This window comes from Helicoverpa armigera, chromosome 24, assembly GCF_030705265.1.
Source record: "Helicoverpa armigera isolate CAAS_96S chromosome 24, ASM3070526v1, whole genome shotgun sequence".
Lineage (NCBI taxonomy): Eukaryota > Metazoa > Arthropoda > Insecta > Lepidoptera > Noctuidae > Helicoverpa > Helicoverpa armigera.
The window spans coordinates 506209-521536 of NC_087143.1; the positions used below are offsets into that span (position 1 = coordinate 506209).

The 15328-nt window shown below is 37.1% G+C and overlaps 1 protein-coding gene across 5 annotated transcripts in view; it reads right to left on the reverse strand.

The window, feature by feature from the left end:
• The window catches only part of LOC135116604 (homer protein homolog 2-like), a 45986-nt gene extending 33093 nt beyond the window's left edge, over positions 1-12893 (reverse strand). For 3 of the 5 annotated variants that reach the window (XM_064041073.1, XM_064041071.1, XM_064041074.1), the window contains exons 1-7: positions 12766-12893; positions 5813-5969; positions 3178-3309; positions 2521-2715; positions 2076-2141; positions 661-803; positions 40-186 (exon numbers count right to left, since the gene is read on the reverse strand). In XM_064041073.1, the coding sequence (XP_063897143.1) occupies positions 40-186; positions 661-803; positions 2076-2141; positions 2521-2715; positions 3178-3309; positions 5813-5969; positions 12766-12791 (866 nt within the window). In that variant the 5' untranslated portion in view covers positions 12792-12893. Of the gene's footprint in view, positions 1-39; positions 187-660; positions 804-2075; positions 2142-2520; positions 2716-3177; positions 3310-5812; positions 5970-7435; positions 7577-12765 lie in introns of those variants that run through there. The other 2 variants (XM_064041072.1, XM_064041075.1) reach the window with 2 other exon arrangements.
• Between the last annotated feature and the right edge of the window lie 2435 nt (positions 12894-15328).

The window sequence follows — 15328 nt, forward strand, 5'->3', positions numbered from 1 at the left end:
ACTATCGGCCAACTATCGCGCTACAGTTGCGCCACTGACCTTTGTGCGAGAGCGAGCTTCAACCTGTCATTCTCATAGCGCAGCTGCTGTTCGATGGATTCGGGTGGTGGCGGGTCAATGGCCGCCCCTGATGACGCCAGAGGTCCGCGGGGCGCTCGCCCCACTGTCGCGTAGCCACTTTCCATTCTAAACAGGGCCTATCATCACTGACTGCCTTCGAAGACTAAGTAAATAGTCAACAAAATCCCGGGCTTGTAAATAAAATAACTACCTGGGCGTCACGAACTTGAAGTTACTCCTGAGTATCTTGGACACTTACCGTCGTACCACAAAAACTTTTAAACGTCCATTGAACACTTGTCTAAAAAGGTTCAGATTATGACGTTGAAATAAGGTCCGTTTTGCAGCCACACTTTTGTTAGACAAGTGTTCAACAGTAAGTTTTTGTAGTAAGACTGTTAGCTTCCAGTGCCACTTACTACCCCGCTTGCCATCGTAGTTACTCTACGAAAGTCCACAAGATAGGAAGACTAAATAAAGAAGCTCTTGCCAATGTACCATAGTCGTAGTCTATTTTATTCTACCCAACACCCAACAAAAATACACCAATATTAACAAAAAAAAGTCGCGCGATAGTCGCGCAACAGTCTCGCCACTAACCTCTGTGCGAGCGCGAGCTTGAGGCGATCGTTCTCGTAGCGCAACTGTTGCTCCGAGTCGGCGGGCGGCGGGTCGATGACCGCGGGCGCGCCGGCCGACGCGAGAGGTCCGCGCGGCGCCCGACCCACTGTGGCGTACCCACCCTGTGTATACGAGAAAAATGTAGTAAGATAATTTTTGAAAAAAAAAAGGCATTTATTCAAAGTAAGCTGAAAATCAATTTTGGAGGTCAAATAGCTCGACTACGAATAGGACAGCTCAGAAATAGCCCGACCTTCGTCACTTTCTATGTGTACTACCGCTGGGAAGAAGAAGTGGTGGAACAAACTCCCCATGAAAAATAATATCTCAATGTTCTTCATGATAGTCAAATGTCATCATCATCCTCCGAGCCTTTTCCCAATCATGTTGGGGTCGGCCTCCAGTCTAACCGGATTCAGCTGAGTACCAGTGCTTTACAAGAAGCGACTGCCTATCTGACCTCCTCAACCCACTTACCCGGGCAACCCGATACCCCTTGGTTAGACTGGTGTCAGACTTACTGGCTTCTGACTACCCGTAACGACTGCCAAGGATGTTCAATGACAACCGGGACCTACAGTTTAACGTGCCATCCGAAACACAGTCAATGGTGTCTAAGATATACTTAGAAAGTACATACAAACTTAGAAAAGTTGCATTGGTACTTGCCTGACCTGGGATCGAACCCGTGCCCTCATACTTGAGGTTGGTCCTTTACCCACTAGGCCACCACGTCTTGATAGTCAAATGTACTGATCTAATATTATTGCTAATGTGCAAAGTTTTATATGAATGACTTGAGAGCGGAAAACTCATTTGACGAGCGCAGTAATGGAATCGACATTTTCAATTTTTTAAATAATTTCTGGAAAACTGGCTCTATGGATAATTAATAGATAAACAACAAGCTAGCATGATTGCTTAGAAATAATCTAATTTAGATTTCGCATCTGAATTGTGCGAAAATTCATATCAAACACCTTGAATAAAGGTTAACCCTGGCGTCTAGTATTACTACTCCATAGCATAGCAGTGCCAAAGGACATAACATTGTCAATTTAAACCAATTGCAATTTCCTGAGTTAATGTCATCATGACTCAGTAGACGGTTTTCATAATATAGTGATGTGCATTGCATAGGTACGGGATGATATCGATATTTTTCTCTTTTTCGTATCTTAAAAAGCCACAACACTAAATGATATCGACAATGGATATTTAAGTATGTAGTGAATTAACAACCTGTCATTTTATTTAATATGTAATACACATAAAGTAATTAATCGTTATCGATATTTCATACAAGTCAGTTATTGATAGTATCAAAATAATTCACATTTTCTTTTCTGTTGAATGTTGAAGCAATGATTAAATAACGTTTAAACTGTATTTACCTGAAGAGTGGATGATACTGAATGCGCTCTCTGGTGTACTGCCATATCCTCAGGCTCGGGTTTGGGCTGCAACAAATACATAGTAGTGAGATTACAGAATACGACGTAATTATGTATGTCGAACCAATTCAGGAGAAATTAAGTATGGAAATATAAAAGATAATAGCTGTTTTCACGTGGTTGCTCCCGGCCCCGACGGAATTGTTTGCCATACCCAGATAAAACATAGCTTATGTTATCAGGGAAAATGTAGCTTCCTAGCAGTAAAATTATTCTTCAAATGGGTTCAGTAGTTTTGTATAGCGTTTTATAATATTAGTACAATTAGCACTATCTTTATGCGAGCAAGTTCTCAAGAAATTTGGTAAAAACCTAGCGCCCGACATCCAAACTGTTTTTGGCATCAAACAAAACCTCAATAAACTCCAGTTACACTATAACTTACCAAAGCCTGTGCCGGCGACACGGCTGGAGGCGGTTCATCAGCCCCAGTAGCCCTGCCCGCCAGCAACGGGCTAGCAGTAGCACTGGCTACCGGAGTAGCAGCGCCACTGTTGCCATTCGTCACTGATTTGCCACCAGTAGCCCCGCATTGCTGTGCTTGGATCGCCTCTTTCACTTCTTGGAATTTTTCTATGAACTGTAAGAGATTGGGGGGTGTAAATCGTGCTTCTAAGTCGTGGTGGTCCCGGTAGAAAAAGCTGGTGCCTCAGGCACGGTGTGTGTATTCGATTTCAGTTTAGGGTATATGTTAGACATCAATGATTGAGGACAGGTGAAGGAAAACATCATGAGGTCATACAAAACCTGGACATAGAAGGTCACGAAGAAAGCGTGATGATTAATGATATTATTCTTTCTCTATAAGATGACAGGATAAAATAGCTATTATTTTAAATAGCCTCAGATATAACGTTATGTAACAAAGCTGTCACAATTGTTCTAACACTTCAATACGATAATCGTCAGTATAGGAGCTTATTTAACCACATCATGCTCAACACAAACTTTTCTTCGTTCTACCTCTCTCTGTATTCATACTTATCATACTCTATACAACATTGGAAATGAAATCACTGTTAATATTTAAAACAAGACATACCTTGCCAAGCTCGGGCTCGGAAGCGAACCCGAGACCGTAGACGGTGTTGGCTCTCACGTCGCTCCACTGGCCGAACTTCTGCGACGTTTTAGTGAACGTCATGTTCGCTGTTATCGTGCTGTTTATCACCGCCTAGGAAAATAATGAGATTTTGATCCTTGGCTCTCAAAACAATAGTTATGTGTCTGGTTCAATATTTTATCTTCCTCCCTCCTATATCAGGGAAATAGGCTTAAAACGAAGCATAGAAGGTAACAATTCCATAAGCTCAGTAAGGACGGTTCAGCTGTAATTACTTAACACATGGTAATACAATATAGTTTAACGACTTGGTGTTGTTAAAATTCGTCATAAATTGTAAGTATGGCTTTCGTTGCGTGACATACAAGAGGAAAATACTAAAATAAATTCATGAAACCTAAGAAATACCCCAATGCATTTATCATTTGCTGCCTTCCGAAATATTCCAAAATACATCTGGTTTAAAGAGAAATGGAAAACTAAACCCGAAAGCAAACTTTAAAATCATATTCAAACTTGTATTGAATTTATTACTTTCACACACACGTGAGATATTTCTGATAGCAACAGCATAGATATTCTCAGGTTTAGTGTTCCAGAAACTTCGAATTTATTCATCTAAGGAACTTCGATTACAAAACTTGGTACTTATGGGCGTTTTAAACTCGTAAGTACTAACTGTCGCGAACTCCTGAATTGGTAATATGTTAACTTTAAAGATAATGTGTTCGGTAGACGCTTCACTCTCTTTACCGATTACCTAATTTATTTTATAATGAATTTATATATCAAGGAAAGGTAATAGATATCAGGATCGTTTCAAAGCAGAATAGCGAAAGCAGGTACCTGTTTACGCCATACGAAATGGCGTTAATGGCTTCTTAAAATTCGAAAAACAACTTAAAATGCTTCTATTTCAGATTTTCTTCTATTCTAATCACAAACAGAAATAAAGTCCGTAACATTCATAAGCTAAATTGCAATATTATATGAACAGCGGTTTTGAGACATCATATCGATGCGAATCTAAAGCTATATTGCTAATGCATTCGACATAATCCCTTACCGCTATCCAGTTAACTAATTGCTTATCCATGACCTAAGGGCAAAAACGGGACAAAGGCATACCGTGTTCCCTTGCATTGTCAATTAAACTTGACAAATAAACCACTAGGTATCCGGAGCAAAACCTGTCCAATTAAGCCTTTGTTGATTCAGACTGGCAGAAAGCCGACGTTGCAGAGAACAATTTAATTTTCTGTCCATATACGAAAGCTTGCTCTGACCAACATGATAGTATGGCCAATAAAAGTGGCTTTATGTCATGTCGTGGTGGCCTAGTGGGTTAAGCACCAACCTCTCATTTATATGAGTGTTTACAACTTTTCTAAGTTTTTATGTACTTTCTAAATATATCTTAGACGCCAATGGCTGATAAAAAGGTGAAGGAAAACATCTTGAGGAAACCTGGACTATAAAGTTTGAAATCCCTAACCCGCATTGAGCAAGCGTGGTGATTAACTCTCCTTGTGAGAGGAGACCTGTGCCTAGCAGTGGGGCGATAAAATGGCTGTAACTATAGAAAAACTCGCTCTGACCAACATGATAGTATGGTCAATAAAAGTGGCTATTATGGTTAATAAAAGTGGCTATATGTCATGTCGCAAATCGCAGCCAACGATTCGCAATTAGTAAACACACGCGGAAATCGAGAGCGGGACTAATTGGTCGTTTATATAAAATCGATATTGAAACCGCTGATACGTTAGATTTTAATACCATTTGCAGCTAGTTGTATGATTTGTAAGCACCAGGGATTTGTGTCATGTTAAACGGGTCAGCTAATCGAATTTAATCGTTGTCCATTTTACGAGGATAGAATATTTTAGGGACACCTTTTGAAGCAAAAATATAGATTGAATCGTAACCTTCGTACAACCGTTACAAACAAAATTGTATAGCGAAAGTATAATCAAATCCTTCAACTGAAATATTTATCCATATTCAGAGATTGTTCCGGAAATTACATTTAGGGACGAGATAGGGAGCAGCAAGCGTAGTTGTAAACTGTTGTTCACGTCGGTTACATGAGTTCTCTCAGAATGCGGGTACTCCTAAACCGAGCAATATTTACTTTGGCATGTCCCAGACCCCAGACTAGTGAGGGCCAATTACTATGCAAACTTAATGGACCGAAACTTGTCACGTTCCAACGCCCAGGAAATTATTGCTCGGTGAGATTTTAAATAGAACCAAGAGGGTAAAGGGCTTTCTTTTAGGCAGATTGATAGAAGTTACTTTGAAAATATTCCTGTAAATGTCGTATAATTGTCACGTTACAACAATAAGGCTGAGATGGAAAATATTCCTAAGGAAAACACGCGCACGTGCTACGTCACTTTAATTATGAGTATCTCGGCTTAGCACTCCTTACACAATTTACCATTACCATTTACAGCGTATAACAGTATGAAACATTAATTAAAAATATGAACATTTCATATTTTTGGCACACGCATAACAATATGACTTGGCCTAGTGCTTTTCGTTATTTCCTTCATACAATATTTTTTCTATTACTAATTTTCTGTTAGGCAGTTCTTCAGACACATACCTTCGTCCCCTCAACGCTGATGATGCGGTAGAGGTTCCTCGAAGAATCGTAGAAGAAGGAGACGGAGACGGCAGCGGAACTGGCTGACATCCATGACCTCTTGGTCTTCGGGTCTATGTGGAACACGTGGGCTTTGCACGTGAATATCGGCTGTTCACTGCAAACAAAAACAGTACTTTAGAACAGACGAAAACATTAGGATAATCGTGGGTGATTTTGGAATGGAAACCTTGTTCAAAATAAGTTTTTAGAGCCCTTTGTAACCTATCAACGAAATGGTGGTTGAGCTACACTTTTCCAGCCACACATATTAAACCGTCATGTTCAACCCATATTTGCAGAGGACGTATTTTCAACTCAACTAGTCTTTTCTAAAGAAACAAAAGACTCAACTAAGCCCTTCCCGACAGTTCTTCCCAATAAGTCCTTCACAGATTAATTTTTAAAAGCTTTTCTTAGACACCTGAATAAAAATAACATCTCACTGTTGCTAATCGGCTCAGTTGCTAAGCGTGTTGTTCCTAACGCTAATTATCTTGTGCTCAATTTTAGCAAAAATAATATTATTTTAGGTCGCCCCGCCCTCTGCTAAATGAACAATCTCTCTTCACTACAGTTTGTTTAAAATTATAAATAGCCCACTTCAGTGGAGAATATAATAAATATTGGTGTATTTATAGTATAAACATCGGCTGCGTGTTCCCTCAGGCTCAGTGAGAATACTTGAGGAGTCAATATCAACAATCAGGATCGTTTTGGCGAACCATTTGCTTTCCGCGTATCTTAAAAATACTTTGGGAGATATACCATCCGTGACTTCAAGTGATGAAAGCCAGTGTTTTATTAAAAACGTCGAAGTAAAATAGGTTCTTTGTTCTTTTCACATAAGGCAGTTTTTACTCCAGCAAATGTCTATGAAAACCATCTTGAATCATCTTGACATTTAGAATAATTCCTTCCCAAAACCTTTGTCATTCATCGTCTAGTCTAGATTGACAGATGAACTAACGAAACCATCTCAAGGTTTAACATGCAATAAAGTCAAGACCTATCGAAATAATTTGAGCAACAATGCAGAAAGAAGCAAGAGTCTAAATAAGTTAATTTTGGTAGTCGCCAAACGTGTTGAGTGCAAATTAGGGTCAATGTCACATCACTTTGGTACAGGTGTTGAGGTCGAAAATTCTTACGAGTCAGTGCTCTACAGATAATGTGTTTTGCATATGAATACCGTCTGTCTGGGATAAACGGACGACGAGAACGAATTTCTTGTCAGACATACAAATCGCTACTTGTTAAGGAAAGACGGTGTTGGTCCTTTTTGAGGTTATTTTTTAAACTGTTTTAAGATTGATGATGAGTGTTTAAATTTTAGCACTTTCACAACTAGCTTATCCTATATTGGTATTAAGTAACGATTTAATACAGACCCGTGGAAATAACTAAGCCATCCAAAATTAGATTTGAATGAATGATAATAATGTTGACATAAAACATAATTCACTTCACATCAACGCGGACTAATAATTCCTAACAATACAATACATACAATAAAAAGGTCGCAATAAAACTCGATCCTATTCCTGATACGACATACAAAGAGAATATTAAGGCCAAACTTACATTTCTATATCAAAATCCATTGTAACCACTACAACCAAACAACAAAGTTAAACTACTAACAAATCGTACTAACACTTCAGGAATGCTACAACGACTCCAAAAGTGGGAAAAGGCAAACAATTTTTAATTATAACTTTTGGTACATAAGGTTCATAATACCGTAGCATTGTGTGGATTGATAAATCGATATCCGTACAAAGATATGACACAAATGACGGATTGATAAGATAGACCGCAGGAGTGTTCGGTTAGGGACAGTTTGACGTCTTTATGTGCCTAATCACATAAGTTCGAGGTAATCGCGAAAGTTTCGAGGGACATTTTTTGTTAGAACCTATAAAGATGGCCATATATCTTCCAATTGAGTCCCGTAAGTGCTATTTGAGCATCCTTTCTGAAGACTGGACAGAAATCAAAAGGTAGGATTGAACACAGATTCCAAATTGTGTCACAAGCAATGCTTTTGACGTTTAACGATCACTTTTTATTACAATTGTACACTGGATCAAGCTTTTTATGTTCCAAAAAGGTGTGTCTACTATATTGATTACCACTTCTGAAATACGTAACGTCGACGACTGAAAAAGTTACATTATTTATGTTCAAATATTCCGTGAAAACAGAAGATACCCGAGCTTTTGAGAACCCAAAATGGCAAATATCAGCAAACTTAAACAACGCGGAAATTCAAAGGCAACAAAACTTTGAGAAATGTAATTCTGAACTCCTGTAACCTTTGTAACATCGTTAATACCTTCCAAAGGTCGCGTTATCCATAAAACATTCGTCTGAATATTGTTCCTGGGACTATGTGACAGATTGTGAAACCGAGTTCGCAAGGGGACCACTAAACTGAGAATGATGACCCTCCACTTTAATGTTCGTTCGAATACGATCTGCGCTAGACTGCGATTCTGAATATAATCTCGAGGTATTAAGAAACTTTCTGTTTAAACGACTATGTCTAGAACTTTTGAAGAGAATCATTTGTCTATATTGCTGAGATATCGCGCGAAATACCTTAAAATGCTCTTTTAAGTCCCATTCAAAGTTACAAAGAGTTTTTCAATACGTGTTATTTATTCTTCGAAGCGTTTTTTCTGGAAGATTCGATTACTTGGTTATATTATTCCACAGTCGTACGGATCACTGTTTATCATGCTCTTGAAGGGATTTCAAACGAAAGAGAAACGTTTTTATGTTTCAGCGAGCCAAGTTTCGAGTTTTTATCCGATCCCTGTGAAATGGGGGCGCAGGACTTGAGATTTTTAACAAAAGGCATTTTGTATTAGATTAATTTTAATTGCTTGTTGAATTATAAAGGTTGTATCTACAGAATAAGTGGATCCCACCGTATTACGACGTAAATGAAACTCGAATTATATTATTTAAGCAAAGATAAGCAAGCTCGCTGCAGGTGCTACGTACAACTAAATCAATAGCAATTGGAAGCAGTTTAATTAACAAACAGTGAAAGTACTTCCAATCTAATTACACCTTTTTGCTGAGTTTTACGGTCCAGGCGTCTAGTCTAATCGATTGCAGACTGAATACCAATATGCTACATGGATCGAGTGCCTGTCTGACCTCCACAATAAGTAGCTGAGTAACTCGAAAATCCTTTTTGAAACTGATTATCAGATTTTCAGAAAACTACTTGGAAATCATAACAATAATTTAATTGGTTCTACAGCATCAATTCCGCGTATCAATTTGAAACAAACAAAAGTTATAGTGTAACAGAATTCTGTGAAAAGCGTTGATTCAATTCGCAGTGGCCTGTGCCTGCAAAGCTTTATAGATTCCTGAAAGTAAAATCAATACGTTGGAGCTGGAAATCAGTACCAACCTGCTTTGTTTTAATAGCAACGTTATGATATATGGCGTTGCTATACTTTCTTATGTAGGCGTCTTGATATTACTCACTTTCGTGTGTTTTTGTAAGGCATATTGATACTAACAAGCCTTTTTGGGTCTCTAGGCTTGGTTTAAAGTCCGAGTGGTTTTTGTAGATTTCTAGTCAGATTGTTATGGCGGCAGTGAATATCTGGCTCTTATGCTATGCCACCAATTTTTAAAGACATTAGGTCTAAAAAGCCTAAGAATTATTTTATTTAATTACGAACGCTATTATGAATGCGAGAACAGGTCCTTCTATACCTACGTTTTCGCGGTGAAACGGTTGAATCGATTGAGACGAATAATTTGTATAGGTGGTCGCTGGTTTTTATCCAAAACAAGATTCTACGGGAAGCTAATTAATTATTTTCTTAGTCTCAGGTAATTCTCTCTGTCAGTATACTACGGTGTCATGCCTAAACGCTGAAACCGCGGGATAGTTTATTTGAAAACATTCATATGCAACAGAATAAGACAAAAGAAATCATTTCATTGTGATGGGAGACAAAATAAAACTATCTCATCATATTATATGACCTTCCGGTATAATTATAATACGTTTAGTAAATAAACCGGATAACCTTGGATCTCCGGATGAACCTGACCACATGATATATTATGTAAAACATAAAAAATGTGGATCAGATTCCCACAGAGTATGTATGAGTCATAGATAAGAGAACAATTAAAAAGATAGGGAATGTAGGTATGTATGCGTAGTCAGGTAATTAACATAGTTTGCATACAACCGATTAGGTATGTGGGCTTATGAAGTAATATCAGAAGTCTCAGTTTACATAGAACGCGGTTTTAACTAGGCATTTTGATCCCTTAGTTATGCTTCGTAACACATATTTTAAGCCCATGAAGATAAGCTTTCAAGTCGTGGTTTTTAACAATATCTAAACTTACTAAAGCATATTTGTATATTTGTTCTATCATAGTATAATTATTCATAACGTACGAGCTCGTTTCCCGCGATTCCATTCGTACTTCCCGTGGGAACTACTCTGCGCACCCGGATAAAAAGTAGCCTATAGCCTTCCTAGATAAATGAGCTGTCAAACATGAAAGTATAAACTATGGTCCATTTGATTAATGTTAGCCTTCTGAACCCATTACTTTACAATACGTTCGAGTAACAAAGGTCAATCCAATAAACATGAGATAACAGTGTTTGATTACAAAGTGTTTGTTTACATCGCAAATACATACCGTAACTACATACTAAGTACATATGTACTACGTATATGTATATACGCCGTCGCAGAGTCTCCGACTTGGTATAAACCTAACCGCTGGCTTCCCTTGAAATTAGGGCGCCCCATCTGCCTCTGAATACGTGAATACTGAATATACACTGTTATATACTATCATTTAGGTCTGTAACTTGGCTAAGATTGTTTTGTGAAAACTTTGTAGCTGTGTTTATTTGTTAGTTAATGCACATTGTTTTGAGGTAGATTTTTGAGACATATCATGAATATGTTCACTATACTTTTAAAACGAAATATTGTAAAAAGGTGACCTGACCAGACTGAAAGGAGAGAAAAGCTAGACTATCTTTGGGTCTATATTTTATCAAGTATCCACTAGGGTTCAGGTTAATCCTGGAAGTCTAGTTGGTACTCAGGAGACACTATGTTTAGGGAACATTTCACTCACTATTCCTGTTTGGAGTCCATAAAAAAAACAATAATTTTACTTTCAACCTGAATTGAATAATGCAATCATAATTGCAATTCTATGAATAAGGTAAAACAAAACAAGTACCAATCTTGCTACTTAATAACAGTACCTATAAAATAAACTAACAAGCTTATGAAAATAACTACAAAACTATGTATTAGTGCTCTGACAGAACCTGGTTACTTAACATCCATGTCCAGTAAACATTAATTTAACAAGCTTTTTATTGCACTCGGTACAAAATTAAACCTCTCTTGATTGCAAGTTGTGAATAGTTTTATTTATTCTCTGGAGAATTTCATGCTTATTGCATTTGTGTGAGAAAACGGCTTTGATGTTTTAGTATCTACATATCTGTGTAATAGTATTTATCTGTTACGAATTGAAAATCAATACTAGACAATACTTCTATAACATTGCAACATTAAATCCTCAATTAAGGATTCAAATCATCTAAATAATTTAACACTGATTTCAAACTTCAACTCGCAAAATATACATGCAAACTTGGCTGCAAAACAGCACTTTGAACATCAAAATTTACAAAAGACAGCTACCAAAACGCCCACCTATCACCACTTCCTATGTGTTTTTGCTGGAAAGAAGTGGTACAACATACTCCCCAGCAACACATGTCTATCTGTAAGTTAGATGAATCTTCAAACAAACCAGTTTTGCAATAAAACGGTTCATCCCAATTGATAAGTGATCTTATCATCTGATAATTTATTACAAGGCATGTCGTATAAATGTTGTAACCACTTCAAAATGAGTGACAAGCATTTGTATGATCGTAAACGTGAAATAAGACATTTCGTGCAATGTGTGTGAAATTCACACGGCGTAAACAATACTTTGTAGTGTACAAATTGGTTACAACATCAATGTATGTACACATGTTTACTGAATGTAGTACAATGTATTCAAAGACATTGGTTGTATTTTAGTACAGTTTCTTTTTTTAATAAGCTTTTGATGGTTCTTTATCAAATCATCTTGTTCTGTTTGTAGATAAGGTTTTATGGAAGGAGTATGTGATGTTATCAGAGATATCTTTGAGTTATCTTTTTTAAGATGAAGATAAGATGTGTCTTAATGGGCAAATAAGATTCCCAATATTTTTGGTGTTTGTAATATTTTGTTCTCAGATAAATGGGACATTTTACAATATATAAAAGATTTTGAATAAGAAATGTTAACTGTTTTGTTTTCTTCACACCAGTTACATGGTTACCAAAACAAAACTAATTTATTTATTTATTCGCACGTAAATCAAGAATTTTACGATCTTGCCGATGGATTCACGAGCGTGAGTACCAGGCAAGCATGCAGCCTAAAGAGATCGTTCAACTATGAAATATGTTCGATATATAAATAGGCTAAGACCGCACGACCTTAACGTCGAGGTAAAAGCACTCTGTCGTATGCAATCGATGTGCAATTGCCCGTTAAAGCGTAAATGGAGTACGACAAGGCGATAATTCATTTTACTCGCAATCGTTTTCCTCACCCACGAATATCTAAGAACGGCTATTTATTTGTTTACCGCCAAAAATGGAATCCGAAGGTAAGCGGTGGTCCTTCGAAGGAAAACTTAAAATATCCCTTCGCATTGGCAAAATGCATCCCCTCCCTAAAAATAATAAGGTGTCCGTGAAACTGAATTTTCTCAAATTCACGAACATGGTTGCAGCGCAAATGTATTGAAATAAATGCTTTAAAATATATGGAACAACACTTACCCCATTGTTTCTTTTCCTGCTGTCATTTAAACACAATAATTTTAGAAAATATTTTACTTCATAATTTTCAATTTTTCACTCGCGAACTGTCACAAGCGGCGATCTGCCATAAACTAAAGACTAAAGTCGGTGTTACCACTATGTCGAAGCGTGAACTCAAAATCAAAATATTGTCTACGCCCTAGTTAATTACACTTTCTCAGTTTTGTTTGATATTTCATGGTAATCATAAAAAATCTCTTATTTTTATAAACATTATAATATTGAGTAGATAGAAGGTTTACATTACCTAATTTAAATGAAGTGTGTCACTACTACATCCATCTACTGGAAAAACTGTAACTTGAATCAGTTAATTTATGATATTCACCGCAAGAGGGCGATTTTTAGTATTGCTACTCACCGGTAGATGACAATGCTAAAATTCAAAATTGAATTTGGAATTTATTCATAAATTCAAATGGAATTCTATTACGCTCTGTTTTTATTTTGTGTGATGTGATAGCGAAAGTAAGAGACAGTTACCTAGTTTTTGGATTAATTAAATTAATTGTGGATAAAATTATTTCGAATTACTGAAGAATATCTTTAAACGAGGAAATATTCTTTGAAGAAATATTAATACGTGGACATTAGGCAGCCAAAGAGCAGCAGTAATAGGGGATGTCTTTCATTTGCCTGTTCTAAATGTGGATAAAAGAGGTAAGTACCTAATTCACTACCTTTATTGAAAGTAACGGCTCTTGTAGGTTCTTCATTATTTTCGTAAAATCCAAAACGTGAGTGTGTAGATACTTAAATATTTCGTAAACATGTAAATAGATGCAATCCGTTGTTTGTATGAGTCACGCCGCACAAGACGCTGGATAGCACAACACTTTCTTCGTAATGTAGTCAGACTTCGCGATACAAACTTATCATGCAAAATACTTTACAATTTACATAATCCGGACGCAATCATATTTATTACTCAAGCGGGTTATACGGAAAATCTTACGGATCTTAAATGTGTTTTACGGATGTTCACAATTTTTTTTGCAATGAGGAAAGTTTTATCCGTGGCATGGATGTTTCGAGATCACATCACGTGTTCACAATAGGTACTAAGCCCAGCTTAATTCTATGTTATGCTGCAAGTGACAGTATTTAACTTAGCCATTAGTTAATTATGTATTTTATGTAGGTAGGCCCCTATTTTATGTTATTGGTAATTAAGTAATTAAAGTCCTATGAACACCACAACCATCAGCAACTGAAGTTATCGTCGTGGGTTGGTTTACCTATGTGTATCCTATGTTGGTTTATCTATACTTAAAACTATTACTAGCTTCTGGCGGCGATGTCGTACGCGGATCCTATTCATTTTGCCAGCGATAATTTCAGCAACGGAGTTGAAAAATTCTATCGGTGTTAGATAGCCCATTTATCGAGACAAGCTATTAGTCTAGTGTCTCAGTGCGTTCGTTATTTAATTTAGAATCCTCGCTTCGTTTTCTCGGTCATCAATACTAAGCACACTGTTAAATAACAACTTTACACTCTTGTATAACAAATAATCCTAGCACATAATAATAGTATAGAAATGCACTAATCACAGTTTATGCAAATATTACATAGAGAGGCCAGTCTTCCGGTTACGAGAAATTATTTGACTGTTCTAATATAATAACATTGTTGTGGTCGATAGCAACCGGCTTCAATTAGAGTACCTGCACACTACAAACTTTAAGTCGGCCGACAGATTGTTGCTGCTCATTAATCAATCATCGTCCTCCGAGCCTTTTCCCAACTATGTTAGGGTCGGCTTCCAGTCTAACCGGATTCAGCTGAGTACCGGTGCTTTACAAGGAGCGACTGCCCTATCTGACCCCCTTAACCCAGTTACCCGGGCAAGCCGATACCCCTTGGTCAGACTGGCGTTAGACTTTTTGGCTTCTGACTACCTGTAACGACTGCCTGAAATTGGTTAGAATCAAGATTTACTTAAAAAGAAATTGCCAGTTTAACTGTCGACCGACTGTTTAGTCTGTAGTGTGTAGGTGTTCTAACTGTCTTTCAGTACTTTTACTTTGTTTTATTTCTATTGGTTTGCGTAAATGTTATTCTAGAGAAAATCTATCTTTAGTTGTTACTACAGTCTATTACTGAAGAATGGGATTAAAGCTTTTCCTTGTAGGAACTTTTATTTTATTTGCACAAGAAAAAACAGTTGGTAAAGTTAACTGCTAAACTTTGTATCATCCATTCTTGTAATGTTCTTTTATTTTCAGCTACAGGTTTTTGGGTTAGTATAGAGTGGTTATTGGCAATAACTTTTCCGATTTGAGATGTCCTCCTTTCTGGGCTGTCGGTAAAAGATAATTAATGTTTTTTTTTTTTTAATTTTTCAGGACATGAAATTAACCACGAAAACATGCTGATAAATACCAACTACGTAACCCAATTCACCGCAATCCAGTTCAATCATCTCCTATCAGTCCCTTTGTTCGCCACCAGAGTGAAAGTAAGTACAAGTTATGTAAAAAATTGTTCCAATCGTTACTACATGTTATCCGTTAAGGCC